General features: G+C 42.4%; 1 protein-coding gene across 2 annotated transcripts in view; it reads right to left on the reverse strand.

The window, feature by feature from the left end:
• The window catches only part of PTPRN2 (protein tyrosine phosphatase receptor type N2), a 3,479,756-nt gene that overhangs the window by 268,981 nt on the left and 3,186,424 nt on the right, over positions 1–24,351 (reverse strand). For both annotated transcript variants that reach the window (XM_069647979.1, XM_069647978.1), the window contains exon 14: positions 615–809. In XM_069647979.1, the coding sequence (XP_069504080.1) occupies positions 615–809 (195 nt within the window). The remainder of the gene's footprint in view (positions 1–614; positions 810–24,351) is intronic.

Genomic DNA, 24,351 nt, shown 5'->3' on the forward strand with positions numbered 1-24,351 from the left:
TTTTTACCTCTGAACCACCATTGGAAATCTCAGTTTTCTGGGTTCTGTCATACAGAATGGGAGAAGGAACGTACGCCTGAATTTACAGAGCCGTGGGCTAATTATGATCTTAGTGTAGTATTTAATAGCTGCAAGGGAAACCCAGTTGATCGGGGTTCCAAAGATGTCTGCATATGTTCAGATTTTAAACTCCAAGTAGCCTTTTACATGGGTGATTTGGGGAGACCGATGTGTGTGTATTGAATCATAGTTGTGAGAAAATGTATAGTGTCTGCTGGAGAACATGCATAGCAGTCAAGTTAGACTGCGCTGGAGTAGTATTCACAAACCGAGAGTCATAACCCTCTCAATGGTCCATTAGAGAAAGACAGATTGATTGATTGCCCCTAGGCGAGTTAGTGACGTAATGACTGAGTGAATAACCACATGTAATAAGAGCACTTCAGCACAGAGCATACTCTAGGAGTCCTGGCTTCCATGAAAGTCCACAGAGAATACAAAGTCTATATTACAAAGACAAATCCATCACTATGAGAAACTTTAAAAAACTAGACAACTTGCAAAATGCTACAGTAAATGGAGAAAAACACTAAAGAGATTACATATTCTATTACCAGAATCATGTGTCCAGTGGATATGTCCATGTTAGATTGCACAGGTTCTTCACACCAGGAGGAGGTGCTGCTTCGAGCAGAAGGGCTAGGCATGGGTCCATCACTAAACTGTGATGAGACACTGTTGATTCGTGAAGTGTGCAAGGGCTCTGGACGATCAGATGACTTGACGGACATGCGCTGACGGCACAGCTCCTAGAAGGAAAATAACTCGACATTATAACCCTCTGAAGGAAACACAAACTGTTAGTTCATGATTTGCACTACATATTTGCTCAGCTTCACGTCTTCAGGTCATGTTGTCTTGAATGTTAAACTAACAAATGACATGACTGATATACTTTTCACTTAGCAATGGTCAGCCGTTTTTATTTAGTTTGGCCAACTATTTTGATACTGTGACCTGACTGACAAGTTGCATTTGTTTATTTAATGACTAACCACTGAGTAACTCATCTTTCTCTTGGCATAAAGGTCTAACCACACCATGCATACATTAGCAATATCTAGGAGTATTTTTGAGCTCAGGAGACCAAATGTGGATATTAATGTGAGCAAATAAGTATGATCATATATAAATAGTACAGGATTGTATATTAAATGCTGAAGGAGCTAATTTACATGACTTTTCTGTCACGTGTATTGTGTGCACCTGAAACGCAGGAAGAAATGAGTATGTAAATTAGCAAAATTCTCAAAAGAGAGCCTACCAATGCATTTGGCATTGCCTGGACAATTCCCTTCCACCTGAAGGATTGGCAAGCGGGTGGCATGCATTGGTAGTGGCTGCAGCATCCTCACTCACATTCCTGATTCACATGGACATTGAGGTTGCATCCGCCTTTGCATGCGTTTCCCTGGTGCCTGGTCTTCTTGCTTCCAGGGAAAAGTGAACTGCATAGATGGGTCTGCACGGGCCTGCATTTCATGGGCCCGGATGCAAACACTTTCGTAATGCTTAGTTGTACTCGGAGCACATGCAGTTGTTGGGAATGTAATCAACAGTTACATTTGCATGAGGGCCTGGCTGGGAGTCTCTCGGACCTCCATCCAGTCACTCATTTTACATGCAAGTCCTGTAGGAGCGTAGGGCTTCTTCAGGGAGGTAGTCGTGTCCGTCAAACGCAAGAGAAACTTTGTCCCTTACATTTTGTGTCCACAACTATTGGTAAAGTGGCCCCATTGTGTTGAACAGAAATTCATTAAAACATGGAAAAATAAGGAAGATTGCATGCAGTTATCATGGCCAATCCTAATCAAATATGTTAGCTCATCTTTAAGTGGCATTGACCTAATTCCCTTTGGTACTATGATATTATAAGTCATGTATAACAAGCTACTGCAAAAGTGTTTCTAGGTGCGACAAGACCGTGGGTGGGGGCGGGGGCAGAGGGAGGACAAAACAAACGATCTTACTAGGCCTTGTGTCATTCAGATCGTGCAAGTGCAGGCAACACAAAGTGCAGGGGAGGTGGGGAGAAGAGGGGGTGGGGGAGTGCTAGAGAGAGGGAAGGGCAAAGTGCCATCAGGGGAGCAGTGATCATAGGATGAGCAGCCAGGTTTGTGTGACTCTGGATAAGGGCAGGGATGCAGGGGACTGTATGGTTACAGTTACTGCCCCGAAGACTGCGGTAGGCCCATAGTCAGTGCAGGGGAGACTGGCCATAGAGGAGCCTGGTACCCAGTGAGACTCTGGGGGTAGCCAGGCAACCAGTCAATGCAGCTGACAGGAAGGTCAGCAGGTGAGAGAAAGAGAAAGCAGAGACGAAAAGGAAGGTCTTGGTCCGGCTCAAATTTGGGAGGGGCAGGGAGGCCATTAGAGAGAGAGCGGCACTTGCAGAGGAGAAAGATCTACCCCCCACTCTCAGTCTGGAGCAGCATCTGACCCTCAATGAGTTGGAGGTGGCTGAGCAAAGGGCTCGAGAAGGGAGGTGTTTTGGAAGACACAGTTGGATGTAATGTGGGCCCTGGCCCCAGAAGGCCTTATGGACGATGCAGAGGGTCTTGAACTTGATCCTTGCTGCCACCAGGAGCCAGTGGGGTATTTTAGGGCTGGACAGATATCCCTGGGCTTGAGGCCAAGGACAAGTCTCGCAGTCCAGTTCTGGATTAGTTGCAAAGGGCAGAGAGTGGAGGAAGGCAGATTGAGAAAGAGGCTGTTGCAGTGGGCCATCCTAGAGAGGACAAGGGCTCTGGAGACAGTGAGCTTGTGGGGGAAGTGAGGAAAGGAAGAAACCTCTGAGAAGGTGCAGTTGGTAGTTTCACTTCTTAGAGACGTCAGATGTGTGGAGAAAAGGAAAGCGTGGAGTCGGAGATGACCCCGAGGTTCTTAGCCTCACAGGTGGGAGAGGTTCAAGGGAGGCCTGCCAGAGATTGACACGAAAGGAAGGTGCAGGAGTGCCGATGAGGAGGAGATCTATCTTACTGGCATTAATGCAGAGGTCGTTGGTGGCACAGCACTCCTGGATTGCAGACAGACAGTCAGATGAGAGAGGAAAAAGAGGTGGCAGAGGGGAGCCTGAAAACGAGCTGAGTGTCATCCGCATAGCACTGAAAATTGGAGCCGAGAGCAGCAATGTGGTGGGCAAGGGATGCCAGGCATTGGTAAAGAGCCAGGGAGAGAGGATAGACCCCTGGGGAACACCACAAGTGGAGAGTGAGAGCGAGGAAAGGAAGGACCCAAGTTGGACCTGGGAGGGTCAGTTGGAGAGGAAGGAAGTCAGCCAGGCCAGGGCCTGATCAGTGATACCCTGGTTGTCACTGAGGCGGTTGAGCAGCATGGCATGGGTGACTATGTCAAAGGCAGAAGAGAAATCAGGTAGGTTGAGGACAGAGGGGAGATTAGAATAAAGGTTGGAGAGCAGGTCTTTGCGGGTGTTCAGGAGAGCAGTTTGTGCTTCTGGCTGCTCTGAAGCCAGACTGATGGTCATGGAGACAACCAACAGAATCAGTGTGAAGATTAAGCTGGGAGATGGCCAGCATTTCCAGGTGTTTGCCCAGGAAAGGAGTGATGGAGATCAGGCGATAGTTAGCCGCTTAGGAGGGGGTCAGCTGTGGGTTTATTGAGAAGAAGGTGCACAAGAGAGTGCATCAGAGGGGAGAGGAAGGCTCCAGAGGTGAAGGAGTGGTTGCAGATGTCAGCCAGGGAAAGAGTGAGGGTGTCAATATGCTCCTTGATGGTTTTGGACAAACAGGAAAGAACCTGTATTGATGAGACTTTCATAGATCGGACTTGTCTGGAACTCTTGTCAGGGGAGAACAAAGGGAAGGAAGAGAAAGAGGGAGGAGAGGTGGCTGTAAGGGGGGGGTGCCAGAGGTAAGAGGAGGAGAGGACCATAGGGTCTACAGGATGTCCTGGGTTTTAGAGATGAAATGAGAGGCCAAGGCCATTCAGAGGGCCGGGGAGGGGACAGGAGAAGTAGAGACAGCAGCAGGATTGGCCAGCTCCTTGCAGATTTTAAAGATTTCAGCCGAGTTGTTAGGTGCCGCAGAGACACAGGCTTGGATGTGGGCTCGCTTAGTATGGACAGCGAGCCGGTATTGCATTTGGAGCAGGCGGTAGGCCAGTTTTTCAGAGGATGCACAAGATGCCCGCAATTTCCTCTCAACCACGCTACACTTGCGTTTCAGGGTGACTAGATCATGGAAAAGTTATATTAGGATCGCTTGTACTGATGTCTTTGACATTATAAATTCAATACAAAATTCAGTGTCCTAGCTCTGAGGGAGCCATCTACAATGCCAGAGCAGTACCATTATAAAAGAAATCCTTTGGAATTTTTAATAACGCTTATGTAATATATGCTATCAGTCTTTATTATAACCACCTGTCTAAAGTAGCTTTCCAGATATTTTGTTACATGTACAACTTTTGGGTGTCTGAATTTCTCTTTCAATAGCATCTTTCAAGCACTGCCATTCACATATTTTGCTAGGCTTGTGCGAGAGTCTCGGGAGGATAGCTCAGTGGCAACGTGCTTGCCTTAGAAGCAAGACGACACGGAATAACACAGGTTCGATCCCCGGGTCTGTGCTTAGAAACATCTGGGTATTAAGCGTGTTACAAATAACCTATCATATCATATAACAGGCAAAGCAGGTCACAATATTCTGACAAATGACATGGGTGAAGTGATTGTTCCGGTTATTTGCAACTTGGAAACTTGTTTATTTCACTTATGTAGCACCTAAACCCAGAGGTATCACGGCGCTAGCACAGAGTGAGTAGGTATAGACAGAGCGAGTCAATGTATGTATTACATAAACAGATCATACATATTTGTTAAATAGACAGGTTTTTGGCGCCTTATAAGAGTTGTAATTTGCCAAGGTTCTTGAGGAGGTACCCGAGAGTACATTATAAGAATCCAGTTCAATGCCAATAATGGCTTATGTGAGAGTCAGACAGTTCACTGGAGAAATTAATTTCCTGTTCAGGGTAGTGGGATTAGCCGTATAGGGTGTGGGGGGGACATACTGAGTTCGGCATCAAAGTGAACACCAAGTTCACAGGAAAATACACATTCATCTGGATACAAATGGCATAAAATACCAAATGTCTCCATTCTCGATGTTTCCCAGAGCAAGTATGGGATTGCAGCACATCAAGGAGGACTGCACTGCTGGAGGCTGCAGCCTAAGTATCTGATTTGCCATTCAACCATTGCTGAATACAGAGGCTCTGTTAGGAAGCCACACTCCTTTTCATGGTCGGGACTGGGCAGTCTGATTCAGGGGGTGGCTGTGACAGTTGGTGGTTTGGTTCATAGCGGTTCACTCTGCTGCCTGGACTATGATGGGGTGGTGGGTAAGGAGGGGTGAATGCGATCAGACACTCCTCCACTTGAAGGAGGGAATGATCGGCTCCAACACTTTTCAGCCCTACCTTAGTCCTGCCATGGAAATTGAAATTTCCACAACTATCCCTGAGAATTGTATAGGACAGAAGTTCATAATTCCACCCAGGCTTCTTCCTATATCATTAAGTTTTATCACTATATGTTACAATTGCTTTCACACTGTTGATCAGAACACTGATTTTCAGGAAATGCTATCTGCAATTGTGTAAAACAACATGCATTGTCCCCACTCACTACTAAATGTGGGGAGGAGCCCTTGGGATTCCTGCCACCCAGAGATCTACAAAGGCCATAGGCCATTCCCATGGTTGCATAGTGCAGGGGCTGCATATAGTTGTGCTCTGCTCAACACGCTATGCTTGTGTTTAGCCTGCAAGCCACTTTTACGAATCATCATGCTTTCACCTCAGCTCATAAATGGAGTCAGGTAGTTCACACATGACATAACAAAACAAACATCATTCACATCAAACATCGTGACTAATCTGTAAGAAGCATTCAGTGGGTTGGTTTGCTTTCAACACAATTTAAAAAAGTGAAAGTGAAAGTAAGCCTGGTATCCAACCTACTAGGAAATGCCAATTCGTCACACTGCTCATAAGTGCAGAAGAGCCAACTCAAGTTGCAGAAAGGTTTTGTAATAGGTAATGGGTGGAAGACCTATCCTTTGAACCAGGGAAAATGCAGCAACATGTTGAGGGTCTTCATGCTACACCAAAGGACGTTTTAGGGAAGATGGATTAGACGATCCATGGTTGGGAAAGTGAGCATAGAAAGCAAAGAGCAGCTTGCAAAGGAAACACCAGCTCCAAGGGCAATTGATCTGCCATCTGCCGAATTGATGAGCAACGCAGTATGATTTAAGGACGTGAAATGAAAGAGCACCCTTGCTATGAAAACACAACCACGTTAAGAATATGTCATTGCTATGACAAGTAAATGAAAATGAAATGGGGAGCAAATATTACATGAATGTTATTCCTGTCCCCTAAAACCTAAGGTTTGGATTGACCATTTGAAGTTGTCAATGGCCTCTTAGTACAGCAATGGCAATGAATAAAGTAAGGTTCAACCTCAAATGACCTTCTGGAATAGTTAGAAATGATGCATGTTCTTCAAATAGTTTAGCGACTACCATGATGTAAGGATTTATAATGGCCATCGGGGTAAAACCATGTTTACAGAGCAAAAGGATGACACGTCATTAGGGGAGTTATAAGATTGCACATTCTCAGATCTCAAATAACTAAACAAAGCTACTGGGATCTGGATGGAAAATATTGTGCCCACTTTTTTTCATTATGGAGTGCAATAGCATTACAGACTGTTAAAACAGTGATTCTGATCTAGGTAGTTCCGAAATAGTAGCAGTTAAGATACACACACACACTAGCCACTCGTGTTCATCATTCCTATAGGGTCTCGAAGTTCGCTCCTTGCTTTCAGAATATCCACATTAAAAAAAAAAAACCCATACAAAGAATGTAAATGGGGTCACTTGCATAGTGGCTATACTTAAAAGGTGTGCGATTGTTGCCCCCGTGGAATGGGCATGGAGATCATAGCTTCTTTCCTCTCTCTCAATAAGCAGGTTCATTGGTCAGGTGAATTAGTTTTTTTTGCTGTTGTGTTTTAGTAGCTTTGCTCCTGTAAATGCTGTCCTTTAATCTACATGAGGGCGTTTGATTTTGCTTCTGGTCACGTCAGTAGGTTGTCAGTTGGAGAGATATAATTTGCAGTTATGAATTACCACACTACATAGGTATCTTCCAGGAAGTACCCTGTAATGTTTGCATCATCAAAGCAGATGTGGCAAATAACACATTTGCATAAATTAAACTATTGAGACGTCACTTGCATTATCTGTTGGGAGCCAAAATCAACAATTGGTTATAGCCATTTGGTGACTACGTGAAGTAAAAATATGAACATTTTGATTGTTTAACAGAACATGCAATTAAGGATTCAAGATCGTAGCAATGTTCATTTGTCGCCATTATTGCTATCTAATACCCAGTAACATAATTTTGTATTAATATATTATTTCGACTTAGCAATATATCCGGTGGTATGGTCTATTCCTTTTTCTATTGTACTTTTAGATTAGTCTATGAATTAGTTATTTCATTTAAAACTATCTTTTGAGCTACAAGGTCAGTGCCAGTGTGGCATCTTAATGTTGCTTTTCATGCTTTCTATTAATTCAGACACCACTTCGGTCCATGAGCTCACTAAATGTTACAATTCTCAGATATTGCAATTTGCTGATAGTATTGCCCCAAAGACATTTCGTGATCCATTGTCTATTGCCCCCCACCCCCCACCACCTCCCCTTTTTATTAACCACTGTAAGGAGATACCAAGTCTGGAAGTGTTAGGGGAGTTTTCACAAAGTTCACTGTTAGGTAGACTTCACAAAACTATCTCAATGGGTTGCAGATCCCCAACTCTCAGTATCAGTCTGTACTACTCATGGAACCTTGGTAGAGTAGCAGAGCAGCCAGGCTTCTCATAAGAGGAAGATGCGAGCTGTAGGTAAGTACACTGAACCTAGTTAGTAATGCACATCAAAGAAACACTTACACATACATCTATATTTGAATATAAATGTATTATTTTACACAAGAATCACCTTTAAATATGGAGTACAATAAACCAAAACACTTTAGAATACTTTTCAAAGGCCATTGTTTAATTTGTAGTTTTTTGTGGTTGCATTTGTTACAGATTTTGACAGTAATAACAGTTCTTTTGTATTATCGGTAATAACGCGCACTTGCGAATCTTAGCACAAATACGGTAAAGACATTTACTCTGCATACACATTTAAAATAGTGACTGTTGGGAAGGAAAATAGTTGGTTAGTTTTATACTAGCAAGGCTTAAGGTTCTAGAGACAGTTTCTTCGCACAGTAAGGCCAGGGACGTCATTTCACCAAAATGCCAGGTGTAGCGGAAGTGACATCACATGACCCTTGGCCTCTGATGACATCACAGGAAGTGATGCCATTTGACACCACCCAGAAGTGACATCACGGCAATTAAAGAATTATGTGCTTAACAATAAGATCTTGTTTTTCTCCAAATGTGGCTTTACACCTGGCTTTTGCAATGAGATGGGAAAACTGGTTGATGTCTACCACCTGCTAGATGATGAGCATGCCTATGGCTTTGCAGCATTTCACATAACCGACCATGAGGGTTTACAGTAAATGGGCATAGAAAAAAAAAAAACCTGGAGCAATAATGTTTTATTGGACTGAATTGCTTACTGTGAGGCAGCCTGAAAATTATCTAGCAATCTATTGGCATAGGTTGGATCCATGGCATGAAGTTCCTGTAGTTTCCTATAGGTTTAAGTGTTAGTTTGGTTTAGTAGAATATGGACAGATTCTCTGAATTTCGTCGGTGCATGGACAAACTGCAGTAATCCTGCCCATTAATTGTGAGACACTGGCAAAGCATCATTGCCTCAGTGCCCTCAATTGTGAGGGTTTTGATTACTCATCCATCCTCTAGAAGTCAAACTCTGCTGTCAAAATTGCACTGTTCCAAATCACAGTCTGCCAGAGAATAATGTGACAAGAATGGAACCCTTTGTAAATTCCTCCCCAATTACTTAAGATGCTGGCGACAAAGGTTTCAGTAGCAGTAGACAATGTAATCTACTGAGGACCCACAACGTGGACGGATGCATTCTTCTCACCTTCACAACACCGGTGGGATGGTACCCAAAGCAAAATAATTCACTTCTCAGAAAAACCTGCTTAGAGACAAGACCCATTTCTCCAACACTCTAGTGGACAGATCCTAGTTAGATTGCTCAGAGAGAGGATGGTCTTGCTCCGGAATATTTGAGCTGGCAAAGCTTGTGATGGCAGACTCATTTTTAACTCCCAGAGGATTCCGTTTGTGAGTCCACAGAGGGGCACATTCACATAAGAATGGGACTCCACGATTTGTAAAAGTCACCTGCCTCAAAGGAAACATATCAAAGATCTCTATGCCTGGACTACATTATCTTGGTGGGATTCAGAAACAATCTACATTTGGCAAAAAGACACCCCTTACTACACACAACCTTTCCCAGTTGCAAGAAATCATTGCATTTGGGGGTGAGGGTTCTTGTTAGGTAAACCAACAGACCTCAGGGGTATCTCTTATCTTATTATATCCCAAAGCACTGTGGGCAAAGGCTCAGTCTTCCACATAAAAGGCGTGAAGATGCAATGAGGTTTACAATCTCTAACAGTCCCAGTAAATAATATATATTTAATAATGTTTTATTTTGGTATTTATTTACCACAATCCATGATTCAGGAACTAACAGAATGCTGTATATTGGTAGCTGGTAATGACACATTAGGAATGTACAGGTGCTTGCAACAATCCTTACAAAATAGCATGTATTACAATAATTACAATCATACTAGTTAAGGTTATAGGGAATATGTACAGTTATATGGAACATGCAACCATGCTGAAAGAGGGTTTGGGGTTGTAACAGGAGGGTGCGCTATAAAGGGTGGTCACCAGGAACGATATTTAGTTAAGTTGGATTAGGGGGTTTATTTTACTGAAATTGAAGAAGTTATTCCCTGAATAGGAGGAACGTGAACCCTTTTCTGAAATGAATGAGGGCAGGGGTGTGTCGGATATTGACGAATATGAGGTTCCACAGGACACTATAAAGCAAAAGATACACTGCAATCTAATTAATGTAAGATCTGCATCCAAACACACAAGAGATCTATGATCTACTGTATGACAGTGGACAAGAGATCTATGATCTACTGTATGATGGTGGAATTTACATCATTTTCACAGAAACATGGCTGTATGACAACTATAAAGTCACACATTTGTCTGCAAGACAACTTCAAATGCAAACAGGTAAACAGAAACAGAAAAAGAGGAGGAGGACTTGCAGTAGCCTACAAAGAACACCTAAAAATATAAACAGCTGACCCACTGAACATCCTGAACTGCCATCCCTCGTCCTTCACCGGACATCAGACCCACAAACAAACCTCACGTTCATACTCCTCTATAGACCACCGACCTACGATGCAGCCTAGACAACTTCATAGAAGCCGTCACAAACCTGGCCATCAAACATGATCATCCTCGGGGACTTCAACATATGGTTTGAAAAAAAGAACAAACTCGCAAAAATCACTAAGCAGCTTCAGACAATGTGTCTATGATAGATGGTGAAAGGTGAGACACACGGCATGACACACTCGGGATGCAATCTTCGCCTATAAAAATAAAACTGATCTCAACTGCACCACCAATACAAATACTATTGAACGACAACCTCATTATACCGTTTGTGATCCAACTACCCTCAAAGCCATCTAAAAATCCCCAAACGTACCCCCGGATCTAGAAAAGAAACTGCAATACCATCAAAAGCAGTAACTTAGAAGAACTAGAATCCTTGAAGCCATTGATCACAACCTTGGACACAACTGACTTAGATGAAAAAGCAGACCTAATCCATAAATGGATCATGGAAACAATTGACAGCATCTCTCCGGAATAACCCCTCATCCCATCATGAAAGAAAGCAGTGTCAAGATGAAAACTGAAATTAGAAGAAGAAAGGAGGGAAAAAAACGACCAGGCCAAAAGAATACAACGTATCAAAAACAAATTAGAGCATACATAAAGGAATTCTTAAAGCTAAAAGAAATACTACGATGACCGGATCACAAAAGTCACCTACACTCAGAAAGAACTATTCAAAATCGTAAACGAGATGAGAAATCCCCACAGATGCAATAACATTCCGGTGGCTTCACGCAATCTTGGAGATCATTTTAAGAATAAAATTAATGACATACACTGGATCATACAAAGTAGACTACTCAATCAGACTGCTCACCATCCCCTACCTATTCTGGGACCACAGAACAGGCTGAACAGTTTCACCCAAATGTCAAGAGATAACTTCTCAGCTTGGTGAAAAAAGCAAGAAAGCAGGCTCTCCAATGGACCAGGGCCCACCAGACATCTCTAAATCAATCCTTTCACAGGGTACACTGTCGGAATACTACCAAAATCTATTAAACCTATCAATTTCAACTGGGAAAGTACCATGAGCATTCAAATCTGCCTACATCCAACCACTCCTCAAGGATACAACAGGTGATGTGGAAGACCTCTCAAAATACAGATCGATCTCAAACATTTTCAATCCAGCAAAACAGAGACATATGTCTATGAAGAAAGACTGGAACATGGAGAGATTCACCAACTATGGAACCAGCACAAGGAGGCTTCAGACCCATGAGAAGGATGGAGACAGCACTTCTCGCTATATATGAGATGACCTAAAGACCAATGCAGAGTCCAACAGGAACAGGGGTGGACTGGCCTATAGGGAACTCTGGCGATTTCCCGGTGGGCCTTTTCAACCTGGGCCTCTTTTCTGTGGTATTTTCAAAATGTCTCATAGGAAAAGCATTGGGCTTGCTGAAAATGCGTCATATGGGGCCACTTTGAGCTTTATTTCCAGGGCCTCTTTTGGTCCCCAGTAATTATTTCCAGGGCCTCTTTTAGTTCCCAGTCCAGCCCTGAACAGGAACTCAACACTGATACTACTCGACCTCTCCAAAGCATTCGACACAGTCAACTGGAACATCCTCATCAAGAGACTGGAATAAATCGGAATCACTGACATGGCGCTGCTCTGGATTAAATCTTTGAATGGTTTTATCCATACTCTTTCTGTTCTTTCAGACAAATTCCTTTTGCAGAACACTGCCTCTGCAGTTCCACAACGTTCCTTGCTATCTCTGGTCCTCTTCAACACCTATTGGACGCCACTAATCAACCTCATCAAAAGACACAGGTTTGCTTGTATCTATATAATCGGTGATAAACAAGGAGAACACAACACAATGCTAACAAAATTTCTCAAAGAACTTTAAAATGGATAAACACTAACAACATCAAAATCAGCCAGGACAAGAGGGAAATCATGATTACATCCAACAACCAAGGAAGCAACCAGTACATCCCATGGCCTACAATACTGGGAACACCAACCACACCATCCAAAGCTGTCAAAGACCTTGGAATACTAATGGACAATGAGCAAACTCTAGAACCAAGTAAACAGGATAATTAAGAAATGCTTCTTCCATCTACACACTATCAAAAAGATTCTACTATTCCTTTCCCTCACACACAAAACACTAGCCATCATCTCCCTCATCATGTCCAGGATAGACTACGCCAACAGCTTGTACCTGGAAATGCCAGACTATTTACTGAAGAAACTGCAACAAATACAGGATGCAGCTGCCACACTTCTCCTCAAACTATCACGAAGGGACCACATCACTCCAGCACTAAGGATGCTACATCGGATCCCAGCATCACCTTCAAAACAATGTGGATAATACACACAGCAATCCACGGCCTACGAGCGGAATTCATACAAAAGAATGACCATCTACCAGCTGACTAGAACAATCCGATCCTGCGACAACATCTGCTTAGAACCTAAACCATACACAAGGAAAAAACGTTGTGGATTAACATTCTCTTGCTTAGCCACATAACTTTGGAACTCCCTCCCTAGTGAATTACGAAGTATGAAGGACCATCTAAAATTCAGAAAACTTCTACAAACCTGGCTCTTCAGTTCCAAATGGGATGAAAACGACACACCATAAAATTAACACACAACTGGGAAGGATTGGGGAATAGGCCAGAGTGGAGAGCAGGGAAGGCGGAGGCATCTGAATGGGATGGGTGGTAGGGTATACCCTTCCCTGTCGAGGGTGAAAGGGGAAACATAGAGGGAGATGCGCCAGACTTAACTGGACTACTGATATATGGCCCAAGAATGTAATTTCAGAATGGATGGACCACAGGGCACAGAGAAACCCCCCTGGAGGAACCCATGGGGGTGGTAATTACTGCACACCAAATGCACTAAAGCAGAAGGGACATGAACAGCACTTAGTCGGAACACTGGGGACAGAAACGGTACTGCCATTAAATAACCCTACTAAAAACCCACACTTCTGCATAAACCGTAGCAGCGGTAATTGCAACAGACTAGAATGTATGGTAGGGGAAGGGATATGGGACACAGTTAGCCAAAACAACGTGGGTAGGAAAGGGCACTGCCACTTACCAACCTAGCATAAACTCACCTTTCTGCATACACCTCTCAAACTCTAAACTAAACACAACCATACCTCTACAGCACAACAAACAGACACACACACACACACACACACACTTCACTACAACAAAACAAACCACACATAGCCTCGCCCAACAGCACATGGTGGTTACCAACCAAAACACACCTACGCTCAGTTAACAGTATCAACCGAACTGAAGCTGCCAAAAGCACATCACAGCTCTCATGCTCTTCCTCCTGCTCAGTCCTACTACCTTACCCTCTCCTCCCTTCCTTTACAGATCCATCAGAGTGCCAAGAAACCACACAGGTTGCAACACTGCGCAGTATAAGAACCTTTAATATGACAGAAGTCTCAGAGAGGAGGGTTGACACAGCTCTTGTATCCCGATTCTTGCTATATGTTGCTTTCTGCATGCTCTATTCTGGAGGTGTCCTGATTTCTGGTGATGTGCTGACTGACAGAGTTTTGATTTGCCAGACAGGTAGGAAGGAACACATTTGTTATCGGGTATTTAATGAATGCAGCTATATTTGAACATTAAGCTGCAGAAAGAAAGATAAGCAGAGGAAATCTCTCACAAACAGCCCACTTCCTGATGCCATTGCATGCTGCTACAAAGCAAGTGGGGAAATGTACGATCCAAACTCATGTTTCTTTTCCGATAGGAGAACAAGGTGTTTCCACCTTTCAAGGGAGATAACGAATAACGCATTAAGACGGAGACCCAGGAACTGGAATTAACAAATGCTTGTGGCAAGTGCCACTTAAATATCACACCCTGTTAGGGTCACTCCAAGAATTAACGGTTTAGAGATCACACTTCTCTTAGCTGTTACAAGAGGTGTGATATTTCTATTAATATATGGGAGTAGTAGTTTCCCTCCTCCTGCACATATAGCATTCAAACAAAGCATCCAAATGAGACTCGTAGCACATTACTAGTTTGAGTTTTAAGTATCATTTTGCAGTGCACATTTTGGGGGCGAGGAAGTATTTTGACTGCAACAGTCTCCCTAGAACATCAATTTGCTGTAGAGTAATTAAATGCCATTCGCCCCTATTTAAATGAAGGGTTTGGCACATACATAATGAACGAAATTAAAGCATAGGGCAGAACTATAGGCCCAATTCCTCTGCATAGCTAATATTTACTATGATTTAAAAAGCAGCAAATTTTAAATATAGCAGAAATCCATGGGTGTGAAATGAAATTAATGGTGCAAAACAAAAATATAATCTATATATTTTTGACATATGAAACATGAACAGTCCAGGTTGCCAGTCTCGACATCAAGTTACTATTTTTCGGGAAGACCACATGACCGTTCTGTCCCCAAATTCATTCCTATGGTAGGTTTATTAAACTGGATAAGAAGTCATCAATAAAACGACCCTCAGCCCTTTAGAAATATACACTTTTGCTAAAGTGTCTGTATCAGCAATATTAGTTACATGCAGCCTTTACAAAGAGTGGGCGGGCCTAAGGTCTAATAAAAATCCAATTTCCAAACACTCCTGAAGTGAAGCAACTGGCCTTTGAAGATGAGAGATAGTGTAATAGTCTTCAGTCTGCATGGAACCTTTTAGAGATGGTGCTACAATAGACTGCAGGCAACCTTTTAGAGGTGATGCTACATTCCACCCTGCTTAGAGGTTTGTGTTTCTTGGATTTTAAAGCCCTTCTTGGGAGGGAAAATGACATATGTAAATGATCACATACGACAGTAAATTAATTATTTTTTGTCAAGCTCTTTCTGGACCTTTCAATTACCTTTAAAATGATAATCAAAAGGTGTATATCTAGTTAGACTAGATGGACCGTTTTTTTGTGCTTGACCCAATTCTTTCAAGTGATGACCCAATAGGTTACCAATAAGCTATCGGTTTTCCCAGATGGTCTATCCATACTTGGGCCCCACATTGGTCAGAACTTTCTCTTGTTGCCTGGCATGTGTGTGTGACCATTGGTTGATATTATTCCGAGATACACTATTAAGCGCCATCAGTAGAGGTTTTCTACCCACTTGTACGCTATGCGAATTATCTCACTTATTCACACATCCATACATTGTGTTAACACAAAATCATAGAACTTATTTTCTAACATTCTCAAAGCATACTAATCCACCTTCCTAACAAAGGGTGGCTTATCCCTGGAACAGAGTTGGCTGGAGACTAACTGGGACAAGACTGAAGAAATGACGGCCGCGCTGTAATTCCACTAATGGCTAGACCACATGGGCTACCACTGATTTATAGAATTTGGACACTGTGACTAATGTCATTAGAAAAACTGTTCTGTTTCAGGTAAGATGCATTATGCATCCTCAGATCTTGGCTATGTTTAGTGTTCTTTTTTTTGCATTAATCTAGGAGTTCAGCCTATTACAACGGTCCTTTTACAATCTTCAGCATTGGTCCACATATTTTATTCCATGCAATACACAACACAGGAAGTTTCCGCTGATGCAGAGAATGCAATCTCAAGTGCTAAGGCATATTTTTCGTTCATGCTTAATACCATCATCTTACACAATCTTTACTGACTTCAAATAAAGTACAACATCCAACTCCAGTAAGCATGTATTGTGCACAAAGATCTTGACCCTTATTTACATGATCAGTTCAGTGGTACCTCCCTGGCCTTCAGTAATTTATTAACACTGGATAGTTGAGTCTTCTAAAGTGTAGTGCCAAAGAGTTTGGAAATCTTTCAAGTTGTCTGTCTGGTGTATCGAGTCTTTAGGAGTCCTGCATGCTGCACAAGACTAACTTTTCCCAATCAGATTGTGGCTTTGTATATTTATAAAAGTTAAAATATTCATGTGTTTTAATTTAAAACTTTTATTTGTTACCATATTTTATGACTCCTACCTTAATGTAAGCCAAATAGGCATTTTTTGTTATCACAGACATATCCAAGTAGGCAGTAAAAGTTCAGTAAACTGATCTATCAGCCCCTTCAAAATCTGGATGTTTATGAGTTAATAAAATGTATGGCAGATCTGTTTTTCTCTTTTGTGAATAAAATGGTCTAAATTAGATTTGTAAATAAGCAAACATGTAAAATAAGTAGCACAATTATTCTGAACATATAAACATGATCACTTCAGCCATGAACGTATTACACTTTATCATGGACATATGATAGCAAAAATTAGTATTTTGAAACATCAGGACATTATTCCCCTCTTGTGTCCAATTCTGCTTAGCTTATTTTCTCTTCTTGCCTCGAACCTTTGGAATGGTATCCCCTACTTCAGAGCAGAAAGATTTCTTTATCCTGAGAAACAATTCAAAATGTTCGACACTACTTGAACAATAATATTATGCCAAAACATTCAGTTTCACAGCCAAATGTATGGTCCTTCTGCCCACTGACTGTCTCATGTCTCCATGCCTTACCACTTTATACTACGTACACAATTTAGCATAGCAAAAGACCATGAGCTGCCTACAAACATAACATAACTTCTATAGTCCTATCACACCACGCCCATGACAGCGGCTAATCCACATGCACAGATCATACTTCCATTTGATTGATTCTGGGTTCTTCACTCTGGGTGAAACACAACTACGAGTCTGGCTTGCATTTATCAGTTGTATACAGAAAAAATACATCTATGGGAAAATGTCCTATCAATGGCAATAAATGTATTCAAAGAACATCTAATATTCATATACTTTTTAACAAGGACAGCAAACAAGATCAAGCAAACGTTTTAGAATAAGATCCACAATATATCTCAAATTTGTGTTGACATAGTTAAAGTGCCGGTCACAGTTGTGCATACAGCATTGAAGACCAATCATATATAAGGGACTTTCCCCATATAAACTGCATTCACTGTCACATACACACAACTAGAAAAAAGTACACATGAAAAGGAGGTTTTTTAGAGAACAAATTGAATGCAGGAATCTTAGACCTTCTTAAAACGACTTGATGTCATCCATAAATGGACAGGATTTGTATCGCTCCAAGGCCTGTGAACTTCTGAGGTCATTGATACATTGTTGCATAATCTCACTGAATTGATTATATAGCATGATATGATTTCCTGGCATGAACGGCATTAATGAGGTAATGATGGAAACCTTGAAATGGGTGTGTGATCATTTCAGATATTTATCCAAGACTCACTTAGATTACAACTGTCATTTGACAGTGCACACGTGATATTTTCACACAACATACCCTGAGAACTGGATGCATAGGCCTAATATAAATCTTTGGTATAGGATATGCCAGTACAACGTTAATGCAAACATCTACAGTGATATGTATTCTGCGTGTTTTTATAGTGCTTGGATTTTATATTCACCTTCCTATGAATATTCACAATGATTTGCATTCTAGGTCACTAATTATCTCAGTTTTCTTAATCAAAGTAAGCCTGAAACGATTACACATTTTATAAAACTTAAACCAATCAAATAATTTTAGATTTATGTCAGATAATTTAGCATTTGTCATTTGTTATTAATTTATGCTACTGTTTACTGTAATAAGAAGTAATATAAAATAGTCTAGCATTAATATCAATGATCATTTTAAATGATCTAAAACTGTGGGGAGCCAAAATAAAAATCGAAATATTATTGCAGACTCATTGAGAGTTTTGGACAATTTTAACAATTGCTTTCATTAAAGATACATATTTCCTGCCAGTCGAGTGGCCATTTGATTAAAATTCAGAATGAATTTGGTTTACATTAGTTCCAACTAGAAATGTGCAAACCACCCAACAAAGTGACACAGTTGCAGAATTAAATATTTAAAGTTCACGTCATCAGCCCTACAGGTATGGGGCGTATCGGCCACTTTACTCCCTAAAAAAAGACCTACTCCCAAAAAAGAAAAAAAGAAAATGGGGAGTAATAATTCCCACAACAAAAAAAAGTAATAAGCATACATCTTTTAATGTACATGAATAACTAGGTACAAAGAAATAATTATTAATTACAAAACAAAATCTGTTTTCTAGTTAAAACATATTTACCTGCTTATAAAATACTCCCATTGGAAATTGGACGTATATTTGTACTACCTACCTGCAAATCTTATCTAAAGCACTGGGCGTCATTATTGTCTAGGTTAAAAATATGTCAGCAGAGCATGAAGAAATTGGAAACATTTAATCCAATCAGAAGCATGATACTTATCTATAAAATGTGCTATAATGTTGTAGCCTTCATTATGTACCGATTAAACCCATGCAAATATGCTTGCATGTATCTTGGTGATTAATACCAATCTAAAGGAAATACATCAAGTAGGATAAAACCAGGTTATAATAAAAATATGAAAGATAACAATACTTATCGTCAATATACCCTTCTGCTCTTGAAAACTGGAAGATATTGAAATGTTCAGCTGTGAAATCCTCAATTGGCTGCATTTTTCATATTGAGAAACATTTTGATCAAAGACACAATCCAATATCCGAAGAAGCACGGTTTGAAAAAATCTTTCCTTATTTCTTGTGATAGAAGTTGTGTCCTCTTGTATGAAGTGTAACACAACATATCTCAGGTTTTCTCCTCCCAACGCTGCCCTGTTACAAGTATTATTTGGCCAATTAAACATTTATACCTACAAAATGTCATTTTGCAACTGGATTATGCAATTTTTCATGATCTCTACACACGCATGGCATACAGGAGGTATCACAAAAAGGAATGTGAGGTTAGCATGAATGCTAGCGACAGGTCCCTGCGAAGCCGTAAGAGCAATTTACTACTGCCTCGCTAAATCTGATCGAAAAAAGTAGTCAGGGTTCTTACAGAAGTGATCAGGGGAATAATCAGCAGTTCGCGTATTTAGCCCTATTTGACCAAACTCGAACGTGTACCTGCATTTAATGCATGCAGTGATGCCATGCTTTTTGGGTACCTAATGAGTTGTAAAAATGCTACTTTGTGGTGCAATCGACTCCTGCTGAGAACAGCAGTTTACAAAACAAGAAATTGTTGTCGCCTGGAAAGCTAGAAATTGACATTTTGACTAGTCCATCGATTAATATTATGTGATTAAATGTGAGGAGGCAGGAAAGCCCAGAATGGTCTTCTATATGACATTTTGTGATGAGGGTTGTCTGTGATAAATTCTAATGATTTAACAAAACAATATATGCATTACACAGAACATATGTTGAATCAGACTACTACTTTGGTCATAACGCTCACTAAGGAAATGATCACTTGCTGGCATAATTTAAAAGCCAAAATGAGAATGCTAGTTTGACATTTATCAATGTGAAAATATGACTGGAAATTGCATACAGCATATACTTTAATATAGATTTCATGGATATAATATGGCGTAGATATAAATGTGGCAACATAAAATTCAATATTTGAGAAGTCATTATGAGCCAAGCATTTAAAATCTATCATTATGAGTTGGTTGCTAAGAGGAAATTGGATGCAATGACCATGACTGCATGCCAAATTAACCAGCTAAAACAGACTAATGAATTGATCAGAATCATTCATGTGTCTCGTATCACAGCTATTGGTGCAGTCGCCAACAACTGACACGCTGCGGCATAACTAAAAAGACTAATGACACACAGATTTCTGTAAAAAAATCGGGATATTCTTGCACGCAAAATCAATGCTTAATGTTCTTAGAGTAAGTGTAGGATTGAAGAAGTCCATACATCTTTATATTTCGAAAGCACATACAATGATGTGAACATTCCCCAGATCTTAAGTGTTACAGTCCTGTAGACAGTACGTTAAACATTGGCTAAAAACATTTCTGTTTAGGCTAAAAACATTTCTCTTTTAAATGAAAGTGTATTTCCTGATAACTTGGTCTTACAATAAGGCCAAGACCATCATCAGAAACAAAGCTTGAACGAAAATGTTAGTAATGAAGAGCACGAGTCATACAAAGTCCTGAAAGAACAACTGGCTATTTACAAGCCAAGCGCTGCTGCACTTTGCGGTCTTGTGGCGCACTGCAGCTCATCATCCCAAGTTTTAAACGTGTGAGAGGACAGGCGATGTTGCGCAGCTGCGAGATGGCAGCCTAAACTAGGAGCTCTGCTCCGGGCTTCATTTTCAACAATAAATTACCCTGTTTGGTGCCGATTCTCGCCTTGAAAAGCCGACATTCCAACTACTACTGACCCAGAGCAGAGTCGGTCTCCTTCCCGCACATTCTTTAGGAGATACGACTGAGGAATCGAGGCCATACGCACGCTGGCAAAGACTCATTGGGTGAGCCATCTCCCACATCCACGCAGTGAAGCCTTATTCCAAAATAGAGGCTGCGGCCCCTGAGGCTGCAGAGGGGGTGGTGCTACTGGCGGGTCGCCGTACAGGAGTACACTCCCGACACCCCTCTCCCGTGGGATGGAACAGATACCACCATAATGAAGTTGTGTCTGGCCCATTTGGAAGTCAGGGGGACACGGACGGTGTGTGCAACCTGATCCCGTTACAGGAGTCACAGCCCCTGCACCCAACATTGGAATACGAGACCGTATGTCTGAGCTCGGCCGGCCAAACGGGATGCACTATACAGGTCGTTTCATGTGGGCAGTGGCGGTCCGACAGCCATAATAGACTGGTGGACGAACACCCATCAATCGGCTCCCTACACCGTGCGTGGCACAGTGGCAGCCCTGGGCAGATGCTACCACTAGGGGAGATCTACCCCCACCCCTCTGATGTATTGGGATGACAGCGACGGTGTGTGCCATGACTCCGCTGGACCACCCTGGATCGGCGTACAGCGAGTACACTTGGGACCTGGGCTGTGTGTGAGCCCCTTGGACTGCTCTCAGGCGTTAACACAGCCTCTTTATATTCCACCATTAACAGGGCTGTGGCCTTGTGGTCACACGTGAGCCTCGTATCATTGCTACCCTGCAGGTCATTTGAATACGACACAGACCAAACTATCGTGCAGTATAATTGAAGTACTATCCCCACGGATGAATGCAGCACTCCTGGCCCTTGCAGAGTGTGGCAAGTGAACTGAGGCTGGATACCTTTGGCACCTTGGCGGCGCTGGAAGCTATGGGCAAAAACCTTCTATAATGTACAGGGTCTTCACCTTGGCCCCTTCCGTAAGACACTTGATATAGTGCTCAACATCACCAGCTTCTGTGGATACACATCCTCTGCTGACAAATAGGAGGCCCCCCGCAGCATATGGAAATTGAACTGGATGTTAGTTAGATGTGACATGACCCGGATTACGTGGGAGGCTACAACCCATTCCACCTTAAGCGGGGTACCCAATAAAATCCTTGCTAGGGAACTCAGGCAAGACAGCTTGATAGTGATTACCAGACTGGTGGCTGGGCACCACTAAATCCCTGCCACAATTGTAGCACCACCGGACTACATCTACAGGACACACTTCGGCCCGAGGGTTGGGGGTCTGCTTTGCGAGTAGTATCTGCCAACTTTAACCTCTTCTACAACTACTATATTACCAAACATAAACAGGTCACATAAGTCACCGAGGCTTGACGCTATCACAGACCCAATAGCCCTCTCTATTACCCAGAAGGAGGTTGATTGTCACCTGTTGTAGTGGTTAAGCGATTACAGTCCAGCCCCAGCCACCAGCTCTGAGTGGAATTGGTGCGGCCATGCCTGCCCTGTTGTCTTCGGTCCCCGGACCTACAGAACTGATCTGTCCTGTGGACGAGTACTCTTGCTGATGACGATCCCCAGTCATGGAGTCCTACCCTGACTACATATATAGCCTGGTGCAGTCATGACTAAGGTAACCAACAAGAAACAGAGCTCTAGCAATATGTTCACAAAGTCAACACCTAACCCTGGCGAGACGCAACCGGAGGCCGAGGCCCTCCACCATCCACATCCACTGAACCCACAGAACTCCTAAAAATTATGGAATACATGCGGGAAGGGTTTATCACGCTACAAACAAAACCGGACGATATGAGCGGGACAATCGGCTCAATCAAAGCCCAGATGGAACAAACTGATAACTGAGTAATAGAGGTGGAGTCCAGGGTCGGCATTGCAGAAGACAGTATCTCGACACTTCTATCTGAGGTGATTTCGCTGTCCAGGCAATTCCAAGCGATCAGTAAGAAGAACGATGATCTGGAGTCAAGATCCAGGCGTATCAACTTGCGTATTATTGGCGTTCCTGAGGAGAAATATGACGGTCCGATGGATGATTATGTGGAGAGAATGCTTCTCTCTCTACTGGATACTCCAAAGCTTTCACCACAATTTGTGACCGAGCGGGCCCACCATTCACTGGCCGCGAAGCCTAGGCCTGGTGTGCACCATCATAGAGTGCTAAACTACCGTGATAGAGACGCTCTGCTGCACACAGCCAGGGCCAAAGGTGAACTGCTACTAGGCTCCACCAGGATTCATCTATCCTCAGATTTCTCTGGTGCTATCCAACAGGAACGAAAGACCTTCTTAGCTGCTAAGAAACGGCTCTGAGACCTGGGTGTTAAATACTCCATGATGTACCCGACAAAATTGAGGATAGAACACTCAGATAGGGTCTTCTTTTTCACTATCCCCAGAGGCTCACTTCTCGGACAGGAAGTGGTTTTACTCCTAATAGCGATGATCCCGATTTTTTTCTCCCACCTCTCATCGCTACTGGCTGGGTTCCCTCTCATCCCAATACTATGGGGCTGTGATTTATCCCTATAGTTGACACTAATTTAGATAGATCCAGCACGAAACCTTGCCAACTCTCCCGAGCTGTTAAAACCACCGTAGAAATACAAGCCTTGTTGGGGGTAGTAATGCATGGAGATGAATCCAAATTCCAGCACCTTTCCTTTCTATTCTTCGGTGCATGATTCTCACTCTCAGATTGAGATGGCTAGTGTCCGATATACTTGTCAGATCCATTGATCAAATGTCCATCCTACCTAGGACTTTCTCAGACCAAACCCAGGTCATGGTCTCACTGCAGTCGGGGGAGAGGAGCAGGGTAACACATACATGGAGATTCAAACCACCACGCCTTGATCTGATATGATAGTTTATTTATATAGCCCATATACACAATGTCTTTCAAAGAGCTTCAAGGCAAGGGAGGGAACAAGGGAAAATACAATGACATTCTTACAGGCCATGAACAGCAAGGATGTGAAATTAACTATCATATTCGGCCTGACGACATTTCAGATAGTGGAAGAGCTAAAACATAGAAAAGGAAGGGAGTGGGAGAGTGGCAAAGAAATGGAAACAGACAGGTGACTACCATACTAGGCCTGACAGCATTTCTGGTAGAGCCGGAGAAAGACAAAAGGTGAGGGAGAGAGGTGCAGAAAGGGAGAGGAGGAACAAAAACAAGTGACTATCGTATTAGGCCTGACGACATTTCAGATAGTGCTGGAGGAGGCAGGGGGGGAAAAGTAAGGGGAAGGGGGAGGAGACGCATGAGGTTGCTATCATACTAGGTCCAGGGACAATTCTGATAAGGTAAGTGCCTAGAAGAAAGTAAGGGGAGAAGATAGGAAAAGGGAGAATGGGAGAGGAGGAGAGAACAGACAGTAAGCAGTCAAAAAGAGTGGAGAAGCAAGATGGGAGAGCAAATGCAATTGCAAATGTCAGTAGTAACACATAATGTTGCAAGGATACAAGATGGAGATGGGGAACAGCATGATTAAGGCCACCATGAGTACAAGATGCAAAGGAAGTCCAGCATGAGATTTGAGAATGGGTGACCCACCG

The sequence above is a fragment of the Ambystoma mexicanum genome, chromosome 2q, assembly GCF_040938575.1.
Source record: "Ambystoma mexicanum isolate Mex_15411 chromosome 2q, UKY_AmexF1_1, whole genome shotgun sequence".
NCBI lineage: Eukaryota > Metazoa > Chordata > Amphibia > Caudata > Ambystomatidae > Ambystoma > Ambystoma mexicanum.